The sequence below is a fragment of the Corythoichthys intestinalis genome, chromosome 10, assembly GCF_030265065.1.
Source record: "Corythoichthys intestinalis isolate RoL2023-P3 chromosome 10, ASM3026506v1, whole genome shotgun sequence".
Classification (NCBI taxonomy): domain Eukaryota; kingdom Metazoa; phylum Chordata; class Actinopteri; order Syngnathiformes; family Syngnathidae; genus Corythoichthys; species Corythoichthys intestinalis.
The window spans coordinates 56,900,696-56,918,520 of NC_080404.1; the positions used below are offsets into that span (position 1 = coordinate 56,900,696).

The 17,825-nt window shown below is 37.8% G+C and overlaps 2 protein-coding genes across 7 annotated transcripts in view; one reads left to right on the top strand and one right to left on the bottom strand.

Annotated features, from left to right (window-relative positions):
* vsir (V-set immunoregulatory receptor) overlaps positions 1-17,232 on the top strand; it is a 45,795-nt gene extending 28,563 nt beyond the window's left edge. Inside the window, exons 5-7 of the mRNA XM_057848932.1 lie at positions 2,492-2,519; positions 2,727-2,902; positions 11,461-17,232. Coding sequence (XP_057704915.1) covers positions 2,492-2,519; positions 2,727-2,902; positions 11,461-11,498 — 242 coding nt within the window. The 3' untranslated portion in view covers positions 11,499-17,232. The remainder of the gene's footprint in view (positions 1-2,491; positions 2,520-2,726; positions 2,903-11,460) is intronic.
* The window catches only part of cdh23 (cadherin-related 23), a 494,731-nt gene that overhangs the window by 90,231 nt on the left and 386,675 nt on the right, over positions 1-17,825 (bottom strand). The window lies entirely within an intron of this gene.

The window sequence follows — 17,825 nt, forward strand, 5'->3', positions numbered from 1 at the left end:
TGAGACGCTTTTTGTTTATGTTTAGTGGACCTGTATAGCGTGCTAAGCTAACGTTGTTGCTAATGCAATGCTTGTGTACTTTTTTTTTTTTGTAGTTTTATGACGGTCTAAAGAGGACAATGCTTTGAGGCTATTTTATTAATAAATCAGATGAAAAAGGAAGAAGTCTGATTATTAAGGCGTCGTTCACTAGCTGTCTAGCTTTGGAAAAAGTAGACGCTTCGGAGTGAGGGCAGCATAGACAGATTTAAATGACAGTAGAGTGAAATGCCCACTACAGTCCTTATGTACCGTATGTTGAATGTACAGTGGGGAGAACAAGTATATCAAATACTTGTTCTCCCCACTGTATATATCCATCTTGTGTCTTATCTTTCCATTCCAACATTTTACAGAATATATATATAATTTACAGAAAAATATGGCATATTTTATAGATGGTTTGAATTGCGATTAATTGCGATTAATTACGATTAATTTTTAAGCTGTAATTAACTCGATTAAAAATTTTAATCGTTTGACAGCCCTAGTTTTTATATATTATTGAGGATAGTATGCATACAATCACAAAAGGGGGAAAAATAAGTAAGTGAAACATCACATTAAATATTTTGTGCCCCCGCTTTTGGCAGCATTAACTTCAACCAGACGCTTCCTGTAGCTGCAGATCAATCTGGCACATCGATCAGGACTAATCTTGGCCCATTCTTCTCTACAAAACTGCTGTAGTTCAGTCAGATTCCTGGGGTGTCTGGCATGAATCGCTGTCTTTAGGTCATGCCACAGCATCCTAATGGGTTTCAAGTCGGGACTTTGAGTTGGCCACTCCAGAACGTGTATTTTGTTTTTCTGAAACCATTCTGAACTTGATCTCCGTCTGTGTTTTGGATCATTGTCTTGTTGCAGCATCCATTCTCTTTTTAGCTTCAACTGTCTGACAGACGGCTTTAGGTTTTCCTGCAAAACATCCTTTTGAATTCATTCATCCATTAATGATTGCAAGTTGTTCAGGCTCTGAGGCAGCAAACAGCCCCAAATCATGATGCTCCTTCCACCATGCTTCACGGTGGGGATGAGGTGTTGATTTTGGTGAGCTGTTCTATTTTTCCTCCCAAACAATTCAACTTTGGTTTCATCAGTCCACAAATTATTTTGCAAAAACGTCTGTGGAGTGTCCACGTGCCTTTATACGAACATTAAACATGCCAAAATTATTTTAGACGGCAGTGGCTTCCTCCATGAACATTATTCTTGGTTATAGTTTTACATGTAGTCGAGATATTGGACTGTGCCAGTGATTTCTGTAAGTCTTTAGCAGACACTCTAGGGTTAATTTTGACCTCTCTGAGGATTCTGCGCTGAACTCTTGGCGTCATCTTTGGTGGACGGCCACTCCTTGGGAGAGAAGCAGTAGTGCCGAACTCTCTCCATTTGTAGACAACGTCGATTGATGATCATCCAGACTTTTAGAGATGGTTTTGTATCCTTTCCCAGCTTTATACAAATCAACAATCCTTGATCGCAGGTCTTCAGACAGCTCTTTTGACTGAGCCATGTTGCACATCAGACAATGCTTCTCATGGAGACAATTCTTACCAGGTGTGTATTTTATAGTAGGCAGGGCAAGTTTAAACCAATTATCAGCTATTGGGCACACCCCTGACTTAAATTGTTTGGTAAAAATTGCTCTTTAAGTCTCCTTAGGCAGTGGATTCACTTACTTATTTCCCCCCCTTCTGTCATTGTTTGCATGCGATCCTCATTAAAATATGAAAACCTATAAATGTTTGGGTGGTTTTAGTTAAAGCAGACGCTGTTTTTACATCTTTGTGATTTTGACAAAGATCAAATCACATTTGATGGTGATTTTATGCAGAAATGTGAGAATTTCCAAAAGGTTCAGATACTTTTTCATACCACTGTACATGTGGGCGTAGTTTGTAGCAACCTAGCATCGTGTGGACGTAGTTTTAAGCAGCTGTCGGCCGCAATCAGGTAGTATTGAAATAAACAGGAAGTGACCTGAAATCTACAGGGCGTCCGCGTCCGACATATCAACCATCACAGCAAAGTATTTTCTGATATTATTTGCTGTAATCACTTTTAGCATGATGCGTTATTTTTTGTTCGTCAATTTTATTGTGTAGTACTTCCATGCCTATTATTCATCGTGCACTATATTTAGCTTGTTGTCAAGCACTTAGCAGTTATATAAATACATTTGATTTGAGATCTACTGAACACTTGACTGTCAAAAGAATAGAGAAGTCTAACTCCAACCCAAATAATGCAAACCCAAGCACAAACAATTCCACATCAAACGTGAATTGCCCTCAATATTTTCCTCTAGCGCTTTGTCTGAAAACAGATTTCCTTTTTGCAACTCGCATCTACTCAACACAGAGGGAAACTTATTCACACACTATACGCGCCGTTCTTCTTTTGTTTCACTATATTCACAATAACCTATTTCCTATTTCCTCTGTCCCAGGTGCACAAGAGCTGGTGAGGATGGACAGGTATGTTTTCCCACAGTCTACTAGGCAGCTGCTCTTCCAGGACGTGTTTCATAAAACATCTGCTCTTTTGAACATCTTCCACGTTTCGTCAATCTGTAGTGCTTGCCAAGTAATTAGATTGGACAAAAATAACAACAAAATAGGAAAAAGTTCCGTATTTTTTTCCCTCACACTAAAGCGGGTACTTTTCTTGATTGTGTTCTTTAGTGAAGCTCAGGGCCATGAGAACCCAGTGTTTCAAAAGGAATCACCACGAGTGAAGACCCGCACCGTTGCTCAGATTATGACAAGGCAGTCCTCGGGGACAGGCCATCATCTGTTATCCGAGCCGGGAACCCCTATGACTCCTTCGGCTCAAGGGGATGTTTTCTTTCCGTTAGAAGGTAAGAAACATATTATTTTTAGACTTTATAACGATATGGGTTAGAGCTGTCCCGACTAGTCGACGTTATCGATGACTCACTAACAGACTAGCATTGTACTTCGACATATTTACGTAAAATAAACACTCGGTGCACGTTTATTTATGCTTTTAACCAAGAATCGAGACTGTTTTACATCCATATCTATAAAGAATTTGGGGATTTAAGCATTTATTCACAAGAATTTTCACAGGAAAATCTCTGTTTACATCAGGCGGCCGCTAGCTACATTCACTAACAGACTAGCATTGTACTTCGCCATATTTAGGTAAAATAAACTCTAAATGCACGTTTATTTTTGCTTTTAACCAAGAATCAAGAAAGTTTTACGTCCATATTTATAAAGAAATTGGGGATTTAAGGACTTATTCACGAAAATTTTACCGGAAAAGCTCTGTTTACGTCAGGTGGCTGCTAGCTACATTCACTAACAGACTAGATTGTACTTCGACATATTTACGTAAATCAAACGCTAACTGCACGTTTGTTAAAAGCCACAAAAAAAAAAAAAAAAAAACAGAAAAACCCAAAGAATCAAGACTGTTTTACGTCCATATCTATAACAGATTTGGGGATTTAAGCATTTATTCACAAGAATTTTCCCTGGAAAAGCTCTGTTTACATCAGGCGGCCGGTAGCTACATTCACTAACAGACTAGCATTGTACTTCGACATATTTACGTAAATAAATGCTAACCGCATGTCTTATTTTTTGTTGCTTATAACCATGAATCGAGACCGTTTTACGTCCACATCTATAATGAATTCGAGGATTTAAGTATTTATTCACAAGAATTTTCACAGAAAAAACTAGGTGCATTCACTAACAGACTAGCATTGTACTTCGCCATATTTAGGTAAAATAAACTCTAAATGCACGTTTATTTTTGCTTTTATCCTAGAAACGAGACTGTTTTACATCCATATCTATACAGAATTTGGGGATTTAAGCATTTATTCCCAATAATTTTCACCGGAGAAGCTCTGTTTACATCAGGTGGCCGCTAGATACATTCACTAACAAATTAGCATTGTAGTTCGACATATTTACTTAAAATAAACGCCAAATGCATTTTTTTTTTTTTTTTGCTTTTAACCAATAATCGAGACTGTTTTACATTCAAATCTATAGAGAACTTGGGGATTTAAGCATTTATTCCCAAGAATTTTCACCGGAAAAGCTCTGTTTACATCAGGCAGCCGCTAGCTCCATTCACGAACAGATTAGAATTGTACTTCAACATATTAACGTAAAATAAATGCTAACTGCAATTTTTTTTTTTTTTTTGCTTTTAACCAAGAATTGAGACTCTTTTAGGTACATATCTATAAAGAATTTGGGGATTTAAGCATTTATTCACAAGAATTTTCACTGGAAAAGCTCTGTTTACATAAAGCGGCCGCTAGGTACATTCACTAACAGACTAGCATTGTACTTTGACATATTTACGTATAATAAACGCTCAGTGCACGTTTATTTTTGCTTTTAACCAAGAATCGAGACTGTTTTATGTCCATATCTATAAAGAATTTGGGGATTTAAGCATTTATTCACAAGAAAATCTCTGTTTACATCAGACGGCTGCTGGCTACATTCACTAACAGACTAGCATTGTACGTTGACATATTTATGCAAACATTTTTTTTTTTTGCTTTTAACCAAGAATCAAGACTGTTTTACGTCCATATTTATAAAGAAATTGGGGATTTAAGGATTTATTCACGAAAATTTTACCGGAAAAGCTCTGTTTACATCAGCTGGCTGCTAGCTACATTTACTAACAGGCTAGCATTGTACTTCGACATATTTACGTAAAATAAATGCTAACTGCACGTCTTTTTTTTGTTGCTTTACGACCACATCTATAATGAATTTGGGGATTTAATCATTTATTAACATGAATTTTCAACGAAAAAAGCTCTTTGTTATTCCACTCGGTCAGCTTTGACGGCCTCGCCAGCAATGCCAATGCAACAATCGGCCCTGCGCCCCATCAATACATTATGAAGTCTATGGTAGACACTGAAATTCTCACATTTCTGCATCAAATCACCATCAAATGTGATCTGATCTTTGTCAAAATCACACAGATGAAAAAACTGTTTTATGGAGGACCAAATGGGACAGAATGAAATCTATAGAAATACAGTGGCACCCAGTGTTGTTTTTGTCAACGATGCCGAAAATATTTAGTCAATGAACACATGACCATGACAAGACGATAACGAACTAAATATATGGGAGACTAAAACATAACGAGACTAATGCCAGTTCTCGTCTGACGAGACAAGAACGAGACAAAAATGCGAAATAATTTCCGTCACGTGTTCACAATCTGTGGTTTTATTGAAAGCAGACACTGTTTTTACATCTGTGTGATTCTGAAAAAGATCAGATCATATTTGATGATGATTTTATGCAGAAATGTGAGAAATTCCAAAAGGTTCCGATACTTTTTCATACCACTGTATAATGAAATATTTTGTTCGAAACCTGTTGGTCTCCTGGGAACATATTGTTAACGTTTTGGGCTACCAAGTATGGCGATATGACAGTCAAATGGGACTGCTTATAAAACCATTCCAAATTTGTGACTATACTGACTGTATAGCCTCTTGAAATGATTGTGTTTCTCGTGAACCCTTCTTACTGAGAAGTACAAAGGAATGACTTGAAATGCATGTTTCAAAATTATAATGACAACAGCCTCTGATGCAATAGAAGAGTAACCATTGTCTGGAAGTGTTGAAACGTCCCATATTTGCTGGAAGTGTTGGTGGATGCTTGTGTAAAAATTGCGTGTTCACACTGAAATGAGATGGCTTTGCGACAGATGTGACTCAGAACGAAAAAGTTTGAATTCTCTCTTTCAAACAGCGGGGAGCGACAGTATTTAAGGGTGTGAGAAAATATTAAAATGGTGATATATCATGACACTTTGCATCCCAAAAGGTTATCGATACCCTCATGCTAAGAATCGAGATATTGTTTTAAAAAGGTGTCAATGTATAAAATAAATAAATAATAAAGAACCAACAAATTGCTACTGAAATCTTCCACTATAATAGTGTCTCGGTTACACTGCTGGCCAAAAGTATTGGCAACCCTGCAATTCTGTCAGATAATGCTCAGTTTCTCCCAGATAATGACTGCAATTACAAATGCTTTGGTAGGAATATCTTCATTTATTTTGCTTGCAATGAGAAAAAGCACAAAAGAGAATGGGGGAAAAAAATGAAATCATTACTATTTTACACAAAACTAAAAAAAAATGGGCTGGAAAAAAGTATTGGCGCTAAAGATGTCCCGATCGATCGGGTCCGATCACGTCATTTTCAAAGTATCGGAATCGGCAAAAAAGTTTCGGACATGCCTTTTTTTAATATATATATATATATTTTTTTATTAAATCGTTTTCTAATTGTATTTAACGTTACAGACAAAATGTCTTACACTCATCCAGAGTCTTTAGTTTTGGCTTAAAGTAGGGCTATCAAATTTATTGCGTTAATGGCGGTAATTAATTAAAAAAAAAAAATTAATCACGTTAAAATATTTAACGCAATTAACGCATGCGCTGCACGACTCACTCCCGCATTGTCGCGTTCAATCTATAATGGCGCCGTTTTACCTATATATAGAGCTAAAAGGCAGCGTAATATGAGTATAGTGAATTTTGGCGTTCTTTGGAGCCTTTTTTAAGTTGGCTATATCCTTAAAATCCCTCTTTCAACAATTAGAAATATCGTGGGAAGCAATGTGGGGAAGAAAGGTAGTAGTTGATCTTTTTCTTAAAACCCTGTGTTATTTCCCAACGCAGAGAACATATATCAATTGGTGCCACTACGCACAGTCATGGTTCCACTTCCCATCATGCATTTGGGCATGGCTACAGTATCATTTACTGAAAGCTCAACAAATACACTAGATGGCAATATTTAGTCACAATATACAAAGTCACATTTATACTTTAAGAAGTCTTTCTATCCATGGATCCCTCTCACAGAAAGAATGTTAATAATGTAAATGTCATCTTGAGGATTTATTGTCATAATAAACAAATACAGTATGTATACAGGGTATGTTGAATGTATATATTCGTCCGAGTTTTATTCATTTTTTTTCTTAATGCATTGCCAAAATGTATATGATCGGGAAAAATTATCGGGAATGATTGGAATTAAATCGGGAGCAAAAAAAAAAAAAAAAAAAAAGCAATCGGCTCGGGAAATATCGGGATCGGATCTGGAGCAAAAAAAAAACATGATCGGAACAACCCTAATTGGCACCCTTTGAAAAATCATGTGATGCTTCTCTAATTTGTGTAATTAACTGCACCTGTTTCTTACCTGTGGCACATAACAGGTGGTGGTGATAAGTAAATCACATGTGCAGCCAGTTAAAATGGGATTAAAGTTGACTCAACCTCTGTCCTGTGTCCTTGTGTGTACCACATTGAGCATGGAGAAAAGAAAGACCAAAGAACTGTCTGAGGACTTGAGAAGCAAAATTGTGAGGAAGCATGCCCAACTCAAGGCTACAAGTCCATCTCCAAAGACCTTTAATGTTCCTGTGTCTACCGTGCGCAGTGTCATCAAAAAGTGTAAAGCCCGTGGCGCTGTGGCTAACCTCCCTAGATGTGGACAAAAAGAAAAATTGATTGACAAAAGATTGCGTGGATGGTGGATAAAGAACCTCGACTAACATCCAAACAAGTTCAAGATGTCCCGCAGTCCGAGGGTACAACAGTGTCAACACATACTATCCGTCGGCGACTGAATGAAAAAGGACTCTGTGGTAGGATACCCAGGAAGACCCCACTTCTGACCCAGAGACGTAAAAAAGCTAGGCTGGAACTAACCTGAGAAAGCCAAAAATGTTTTGGAAGAATGTTCTCTGGTTAGATGAGACAAAAGTACAGCTTTTTGGGAAAAGGCATCAACATAGAGTTTACAGGGAAAAAAAAAAACACGAGGCTTTCAAATAAAAGAACTTGGTCCCCATAGTTAACCATGGCGGTTTCCCTGATGTTTTGGGGTTGCTTTGCTTCCTCTGGGACTGGACTGCTTGATCATGTGCATGGCATTATGAAGTCTGAAGACTACCAACAAATTTTGCAGCATAATGTGAGAAAGCTGAGTCTCCCTCAGAGGTCATGGGTCTTCTAGCAGGACAATGAATAAAAACACACTAGAAAATGGTGCGAGAGAAAGTATTGGATGCTTCTAAAGTGGCCAGAAATGAATCCAGACCTGAATCCCATAGGACACCTGTGGGAAGATCTGAGAAGGCACCCTTTAAATCTCAGAGACCTGGAGCAGTTGGCCAAAGAACAATGGTCTAAAATTCCAGCAGAGCATTGTAAGAAACTCATTGATGAATACCGGAAGTGGTTGTTCGCAGTTATTTTGTCTAAAGGTTGTGCTAGAAAGTATTAGGCTGAGGGTGCCAATACTTTTGTCCTGCCCATTTTTGGAATTTTGTGTAAAATGATAATGATTTAAATTTTTTTATCACTCTTTTGTGTTTTTCATTACAAACAAAATAAATGAAGATATTACTACAAAAGCATTTGTAATTGCAATCATTTTCTGGGGGAAATTGAGCATTATGTGAGAGAATTGCAAGGTTGCCAACACTTTTCGCCAGCACTTTACATGCGTTGTCTTTATCTGTGCTGTAAAACCAGAAAGGGAAACGCAACTGAAAAGAATGTGCGGCTAGCTTTCCATGGAATTAGAAAACGCGGCTCATTTCAGACAGCAAGCAGACAACAATAACATAGAGTTGGGGTAAAAAGGTTTGAACACGCGAAAAGGGAGACACAAAAAGCGTCCATGACAGTAGGTCAGGATCAAAAAAACAAAACAAAAAAAACCCGGAAAACTGCAGTGAGAGCAGACAAACGAAAAAAAAAAAAAAAAACGAGGCAATGATGCAACTAGCAATGAAGGGATATAGAAACTGGCAAATTGCAGCGAGTCAGTTCTTGGCAAGCCGCCTAGGATCGGTTTAAAGACACTGCTGATGAGCTGGAATTGGATGCACGTACAACGTCGGGAACTTAGCCCACAGCTCTATAACAAAACCAATGGCAGCAGCCCCATTGGTGTATGAATGTGTGCGTGAACGGGTAAAATGTGTGCTAATGTAAAGCGTTTTGGGCATGATAACCATGCAGATAAATGCGCTATTTAAGTACTGTCCAAAACAATCTGACCAGCAGCAGAATGTGACAAAAACATGCCAGTTGTCATACTAGCGTCGCTTGCTTGCTAGCACAGCTATTCTCCCAGTCCAGCCCAACCGCATCGTCACCCCCCGCGTCCATTGCGCGCATAAAACATGGTGCCCTCCGTTGGTGAAAATATGTACTAAATTATAGTTTTAAATCAATGGCAATAATAGACAGTAGGTATGTGTTGCTGATACCATATTTTAGTAAAAGAGAACAATTGTGGAGCCTACAAGGTTAAGTTTGAGGTTCTCTTTAACCATTTTAATCAAAATGGGGGGGGTGAGGGGGCTGCTTGACCTCAGCTGAACCTATAAAAGAATGGTAAATATGTCAAAAACGATTGCACCGTACCGGCCCGTTTTCACCCGCGCACATACTTCTATCATGTGTCTATGCTAAAATGAGAATAACAATGTCAGTGGGAAAGACAAAAAGAACGTACTATCTACCGTTGCGTAATATCTTATCAAAGATGTTTATCTAGAAGTCATTTCAACAACTGAAAAGTACTTAAATTACAAGTCTGAGTTACACCATGATCACAGTAAGAGGAACCTGCTGCTCGGAAGGTTCCTCTCATCTACGGGTCAGCAGGCCAAAAAAGATGAAGAAGAAAGCTGAAGTGTGGCTTTCATGTACACAACAAAAACTGTGACGTGAAATTGGGTTATGTTATATGAGTCACAAATTTCAACTAGGGTTGGGAACTTCTGGGTAGCTCACCATACAATAAGATTGGGGATACAAGGCTCACGATAACGATGATCTCACAATATGTTGACATAACGACGCTCGATACATGGATCACAAAGTCATATAAGGATATTCTACAAAACAACTAATAAACATGAAAGATACTTCTTTGGTGAATTGAATTGAGTTAATCGCTAGTAGACATCCAATTCATCTGAACTGGGAGGGTGGCAGTGTTCACTGTCCCTGGCAATTATGGGGCATTTCTGGATCACTTCCTGTTCTATGACCCAGAATCAAATGAATGCCCCGAAACCGACAGCATTAGTGCTACAACGATTAATCGATAAACTCGAGTAATCGATTAGGAAAAAAGATTCAAATTAAATTTTGCTGCTTCGTGTATTTGTTTATTTAAAGTAGCATTGAAATGCTTTATTTTGAAAGTGTTTGCATTTAGTTGTATTGATTTGGGTGGACACACTGCCATCTTGTCTGCTTCATTTCACATGGGGAATCCAGCAGCTCCCTGTTAAGACCAACATTAGCTTTTGTTTGAGCTAATGTTTTTTTAATGCATTCGTAATTTAGTTTATAGGTATATTAAGCTGTTTTTAGTGGGAATATGTGTCTGAACCATTTGTTAAGAGCATTGTATAAAAACACTAGCATTTTGTAGCATTTAAGCTAGCGGACTTTTGCTATGTAAGTATCCAATTGTTCTTTTGTTGTACATAGATCCTCATTTATTTACTTTTTTATACTGTTTGAAGCTGAGCTCAAGTATTTTAATTTTCCATGTTCCTTATCTGATTACTCGATTATTCAAACTAATTCGTTCATCGATTAATCAACTACTAAAATAATCGATAGCTGCAGGCCTCGACAGGACGTGGCTGAAAATCAACAGCAAATGACCTGAAATGCACCAAAAACAGTGGACCGCTCAGGCAGGCAATCGGGCGGACAACCTCTTTACGTACAGTATATACTGAAGCTTGTGTTTGCTGTGACAAAACAGCTGTTTGAGCTGCTGTGGAAAGTTCTTTCGTCACTGTGTGCTTCAACATAATAAACTGACAACCTTGACAACTGAATGTTGGACTTGTCAAGACAAAGTAAAGGTGCTTGATGGGATTTGTCCCAGATGTTCTAACACTCAATTTTCTAAAATGTCGACAGTCTGGTTTAGCTACAGGTCTTAGTTTCATGCCACATGGCCCTCTCATAATTTTTACACTAACCCTGGAGTTAGCAAGTCTGGATTTGCAAATAGTCGAGATGCTAATTGCAGCTATCCAGAGTGAAACCCCCCCCTTCACAGCTAAGGTGCTTGATTGCTTGTTTGAGTTGTCTATTGTTTGACAAAGCCAAGTAGTCAGTTTGGTATCGGGGTCATTTGAAGCCTTTTTGCTATTTCTTTATAGCCCCCCCCCCCCAACCCCCCCCCCCCCCCCAAAAAAAAACGGACTTCCAGTGTTAATCTCCTAATGGAGTTTGTACTTGTTGAAATCCACAGGTAGCCTTTGAGGATTCCCTGCTATCGTGTCTACTCTGACTGATCATTTCTTCTTTCATCTATTCCAGATACCATCCCCGAGTCTCCAGACACCCTCCTGTTTTAAAGAGTGACGAGACTCCCTCCTTGCTCTAACTGCTGACCCGGAAAGAGCTTTGCAGACATTTTCGTTTTCTCCTCTGCTTACGGAGCAACGTTTCCCTTCGGTCTGTCTCACAATTACCTCTACTGGGAATATCGTCCGTGCACTGTTTGGTCTGCTGGAGGTAACAGACTGATTGTGTTTGTCCATCCTGCACCTGCCAAAACTGGGAAGCAAGCTGTGATTGTGAACTCTGGGTGTTGCGGCAGGGATGAGGGCACAACCCATCTAAACATCGACTATGGCTATGGGAGGACTCCACTGTTTGACACTGTGGAGTGTTTTAGAGCGGGTTTTATGGAGGACCAAATGAGACAGAATGAAATATATAAATACCAAGATACGGTACACACAAGTCACGGTTCGGTACAACGTGAAAAACAAACATGCTTTTTATTGCAGCATTTGAACATTAAAGTTTGTTCTATTGGCTTAAACTAAAAAGCAGCTCTTATTAAAGTGCAAAATAAATAAAAGAAAACATCAAAACTGTCCATTTTGTGTTTTTATTGTTCTAACAAATGCAAAAATAGACAATACTCCCTTTTTCGTAGGGATCGACTGAGGTACAGTGGTATGAAAAAGTATCAGAACCTTTAGGAATTTCTCACATTTCTGCATAAAATCACCATCAAATTTGATCTGATCTTTGTCAAAATCACACAGATGTAAAAACGGTCTGCTTTAACAAAAATCACCCAAACATTTATAGGTTTTCATATTTTAATGAGGATAGCCTGCAAACAATGACAGAAGAGGAAGGAAATAAATAAGTGAACACTTTGCCTAAGGAGACTTCAAGAGCAATTGAAACCAATTTTTACTAAACATTTTAAGTCAGGTGTGTGCTCAATCACTGATGAGTAGTTTAAAGTTGCCCTGCCCACTATAAAACACACACCTGGTAAGAATTGCCTTGATGAGAAGCATTGTCTGATGTACATAATGGCTCGGTCAAAAGATGCGGTCTAAAGACCTGCGAACAAGGATTGTTGATTTGGATGAAGCTGGGAAAGAATACAAAACCATCTCTAAATGTCTGGATGTTCATCAATCGACAGTCATAGAAGTTGTCTACAAACGGAGAGAGTTCGGCACTACCGCTTCTCTCCCGAGGAGTGGCCGTTCACCAAAGATGACGCCAAGAGTTCAGCGCAGAATACTCAGGGAAGTAAAAACAGAACCCTAGAGTGTCTGCTAAAGACTTACAGAAATCACTGGCACAGTTCAATATCTCTGGCCAAGAATGGTGTTCATGGCAGGACTCCACGGAGGAAGCCACTGCTGTCCAAAAAAACACATAATTACTTGTTTAATTGTTCGCAATTGTAGACTGATAAAACCAAAGTTGAATTGTTTGGGAGTAACACACAATGTTCATGTGTTTAGGAAAAATGGACCAGCTCACCAACAACACCACATCATCCCCACCGTGAATCATGGTGGAGGGACCATCATGATTTGTGGTTGTTTTGCTACCTCAGGGCCTGGACAACTTGCAATCAATAATGGAAGCGTTAATTCAAATGTATATTCAGCATGTTTTGCAGGAAAACCTGAGGCCAACTAGCCAAGCTAAAAAGAGGTTGGATGCCGCAACAAGACAATGATCCAAAACACAGAAGTAAATCAACTTGAGAATGGTTTCAGAAGAACAAAATACACATTCTGGAGTGGCCAAGTCAAAGTCCAGACTTGAACCCCATTGAGATGCTGTGGTATGACCTAAAGACAGCGATTCATGCCAGACATCCCATCCCAATCACACTGAACTACAGCAATTTTGTAGAGAAGAATGGGCCAAGATTAGTCCTGATCGATGTGTCAGACTGATCTGCAGTTACAGGAAGCGTCTGGTTGAAGTTATTGCTGCCAAAGGGGGTGGAGGCACAAAATATTCAATATGATGGTTCACTTACTTATTTTTCCCCATTCTATCATTGATTGAATACTATCCTCATTAAAATATGAAAACCTATAAATGTTTGGGTGCTTTTAGTTGAAGCAGACACTGTTTTTTCATCTGTGGAATTTTGACAAAGATCACATCACATTTGATGGAGATTTTAAGCAGAAATGTGAGAAATTCCAAAAGGTTCCGATACTTTTTCATACCACTGTACATAGGTTACGAAACTGTTTCCAGAACCAATTTAGGTACCACTGTATGTATATATTTCATTCAGTTCCACTTGGTTCTCCATATAACAGAAAGTAATCAAAATTGACTTACTTGTTAGGCTTGATTTTCATCAGTCAAAGTAGTCAACCATTGGATATGATCATAAGTTCTCAAAATTCTTGTGTCTTAAAGCTTTTTATACATTTTATTTTTGAAGATCATTGTCATGTATATTTTGTTGACTTCCAGAATCTTTACAAGAATAATATAAAACATTTAATCACTGCTGTCTGTACAGTATATTTGGTGGTGGATTTTTTTTTTCATGCTGGAATTGGGTTGTTTTAGGGGGGAAAAAGCGTGACTCCATCGGGCCTGTACTTGGATGGGAGTTTGTATGGATGAAAGCGGAGGGAAAATGTAGCTATTGTGTGTAAGAATTTTCAATCTATACAGGTAGTCCCCGGGTTACGACGTACCCGATTTATCGTATTGGCCCAAATACAAGACGGTGTTTTTTGCATTGAAATAAGATTGAAAAAGAGGGGGTCGTTTTATATTCGCGTTCTAGACATGATACCCATTCACGACGCTAGATGGCGCCAGATATCATTGAAGCTATGTTCTGTCATGACAGATCTCAGCTACTCTCAAGTTTAATCAGTTTGCATTATTTTATTGCAATGTTTTCCCTTATTCAGATTTGTTTCAAGACTACAGTTGCAGTTAGACTTCACTTTGATGGTTAATGCAGTTATTACAATTTTGTTGTTCTATCACAATAGATTGGATTATTTACATTTCAAAAACCAGAAGCCATTCATTTATGAATGTGATCGCACTTTAGTTTACACATTTAAATGTTCAGATATTAAGTAGGGCTATCAAACGATTAAAATTTTTAATCGAGTTAATTACAGCTTAAAAATTAATTAATCGTAATTAATCACAATTCAAACCATCTATAAAATATGTCATATTTTTGTGTAAATTATTGTTGGAATGGAAAGATAAGACAAGATGGATATATACATTCAACATACGGTATACATAAGTACTGTATTTGTTTATTATAACAATAAATCAACAAGATGGCAATAACATTATTAACATTCTGTTAAAGCAATCCATGGATAGAAAGACTTGTAGCTCTTAAAAGATAAATGTTAGTACAAGTTATAGAAATTTTATATTAAAAACTCTCTTATTGTTTTCGTTTTAATAAAATTTGTAAAATTTTCAATCAAAAAAACTAGTAGCCCGCCATTGTTGATGTCAATAATTACACAATGCTCATGGGTGCTGAAGCACATAAAATCAGTCGCACCCAAGCGCCAGCAGAGGGCGACAAAACTCCAAAAAAACACAAGTAACAGGTGGACATTGCACTATACTGTCATTTTAATCTGCTTGAGAGGGGCATGTGCGTTAATTGCGTCAAATATTTGAACGTGATTAATTAAAAAAATTAATTACCGCCCGTTAACGCGATAATTTTGACAGCCCTAGTTAAAACACATTCATTGGCTTGATCGCTGATTAATTTAAAACTCGCCATTGACACCTTTGTGGTGTATTTAAATCACTACCTTATATATTTAAAGAGTGACACTGTGGAAGTATGGCAGTACAGGAAGTATGACATCACCGCCCGTCAACAAAAACGGCGAGCTACTAGGTAATTTTTTCGATCTAATGCTAATACGTCGTAAAGCTATTATGTAGCTGGGAGCTAGGACAGTGTTGGTAGCCTATAAATCATTATATTGATAATGATTTGATGCAGATGAGCCAAAATATGATATCCTTTTTCTTATTTTTGAAATCCGATTCTAAAAAACAAGTTGCTTTCAATATTGTGGATTTAAACAGGCGAAGCGCTACGTAAGTGGCAGTTTATGTTATGGTTTGTGGTAAGCTCAGTATATTATTTTACTTTTGTTTTAATAATATGACATATAATACATGTTTTTGGATAGTTATTTTGAGATTTAAGGGGTATTTAGGGGTACTCAAAGGGTTAATTCTGATTTACGCGGAAATTTGGGTTACGTTGCCAGCGTAGAACCTGTTTGTAACCCGGGGACTACCTGTTATTTGCTTCAGGTTTCGAGAACAGAGTATTATGTATATACTGTAAGTTTTATTTTCTTAAATATTCATATGGCCAAAGATTTTATGCAAACTTGCCTCGGTGTGATTTGCAAACACAATGTTCTGTATATTAACGTCAAATCCTCAGATTGATGCATAAATAATAAAAATATTAAAGACTTTCTGCGCCCTTTATATGATTTATGTCAGATTAGAAAGAATGCGGCACAGTAATTGCTGATGTGACATAAACTTTCAGACTTTTGTCAAACAAAACACACACACACAAAAAGCTAAAAGCTCAATGTTGAACAAAGTTGGAGAACAACATTTTTCTTCCCCATTTTGCAACTTGTGGCTTTCTTTGCGAAGGTGTTTCCTGTGCTGTCAACAACTTCTCATTTTATTCTACTGTGAAGTAAGCATATAATATTCGAAATGCAAATTTATGCTGCTTTCGTACTTGTCAATACAGGGAATTACAATTTGAAGGCCTGAAGGACAACTAAAGTGGAGGTGAAATGTATTAATTCTTTCACTGCCATTGAGAATGATTGTGTGGTTCTTTTCATCTGCTGTGAATTTGAATTGGTTTTCCACTTGAAGATGTCCTATCCAATAAAGAATGATATTAACCCTTGACAGTCGAAGGACGCGCCGGTGCGTCCTCAGCGCACGTCGTCTTTGAAGCGCCCGCACGTTTTAAATACGTCACCCACATGCCGTTGGTTGGTCTTGTTTTAAAGTGCGGAAGTTGCGGTTTACTCTCGTTATTATTTGAAGTCAATCGACCAATTAAAACGTGAGATATTGTCATTTAAGTTTTATAGTTTTATGGTCCTCTCAAAAAAACATTAAAACGCTGCATGGATCATTTGTTTGTGTCTATATTTCCATCATTTCTTGTCCTTTTTCAAAACGGAAGCTCCATGAAAAAACCACAAATCAAACGAACCCTTTCGAAGTCACAGTGGAAGCACAAAATGCGTTTTTTAAATAAATATAACTGCCATGCGAGGTTCCACCGAACGAGAGGGAGGAGTGTTCTGAAGCAGCGAGGTGGCGAGCCGACGGCCGTTTGGATCGAGCAGCGACTTTGTGTGACTTTGAGAATGAACGGAAAACTAAATTTAGCGCAAGCAATTGTGCTATTTGATCAACTTGAGGAAGAGGATGGTCCAAATTCGTCATCATCGTCTTCTTCGGAAGAGTCCTCGAGTGAAGATAGTGACGGATTTGAACACGTGGGTGACGCCATCGACGAGCAGAGGTAAGCAAACTCACTTTTTTTTTTTTAGGCTGGAAAAAGTTTCTTTTGAAAGTTTCTTTTGATATTGCATGACAAAGTTAATTTTGATGCAATATAAGTGTGTGTTTGTGTATATAATAATAAAATGTGCATATCAGATCAAAGTCGTACGTGAACTGTGTGTATCCAAGGCAGGAATTTATAATTGTGGTGATCTTTCTATATGAAGATTAGGGATGTAGCACATATTCAGCTATGGTATTCTTTCTATTGTCATACATATAGATTTCCATTATTATTTATTGCTGTATATATTTTTATTTTATACTTTATTATTTTCATAAATACTGACTTTTTTTCATGTACATTTATAGTGACAATGAAAGTAAAGTGAAATGAAAATGGAAGGGTGGAAAGAGGACCAACACCCCATGGAAGTGTGGGCTGTGTGATGTCGCCCTGTTTCGAATTCCAGGACGAAACTGCTTTTCGGAGTGGCATGCCTGAAAAATTTTTTTACTTGTTTATTGTAAATGTTTTTGAAAATACTTTTTTTCCCCCAATGTTATATATATATACATTTTTTCCCACAATCAGTCTTCTCAATTTGTGTATATAAATGTGTGTTCAAGAAGCTTGATTGTGAGTACATAGTTTTCATCAGGTGATGGGCCGCAATACCTAAACTCATAAAGAGATGGCCTCTAAACACTTTTTGTGTTAGATGGTTTATATTTTTTCACTGTTCGGTCTGCTGTATATAACCTGTTTTGACTAGAGCATGTATAAAGGCAAAAAACGCCTATGCTATACCTGTTGTTTATGT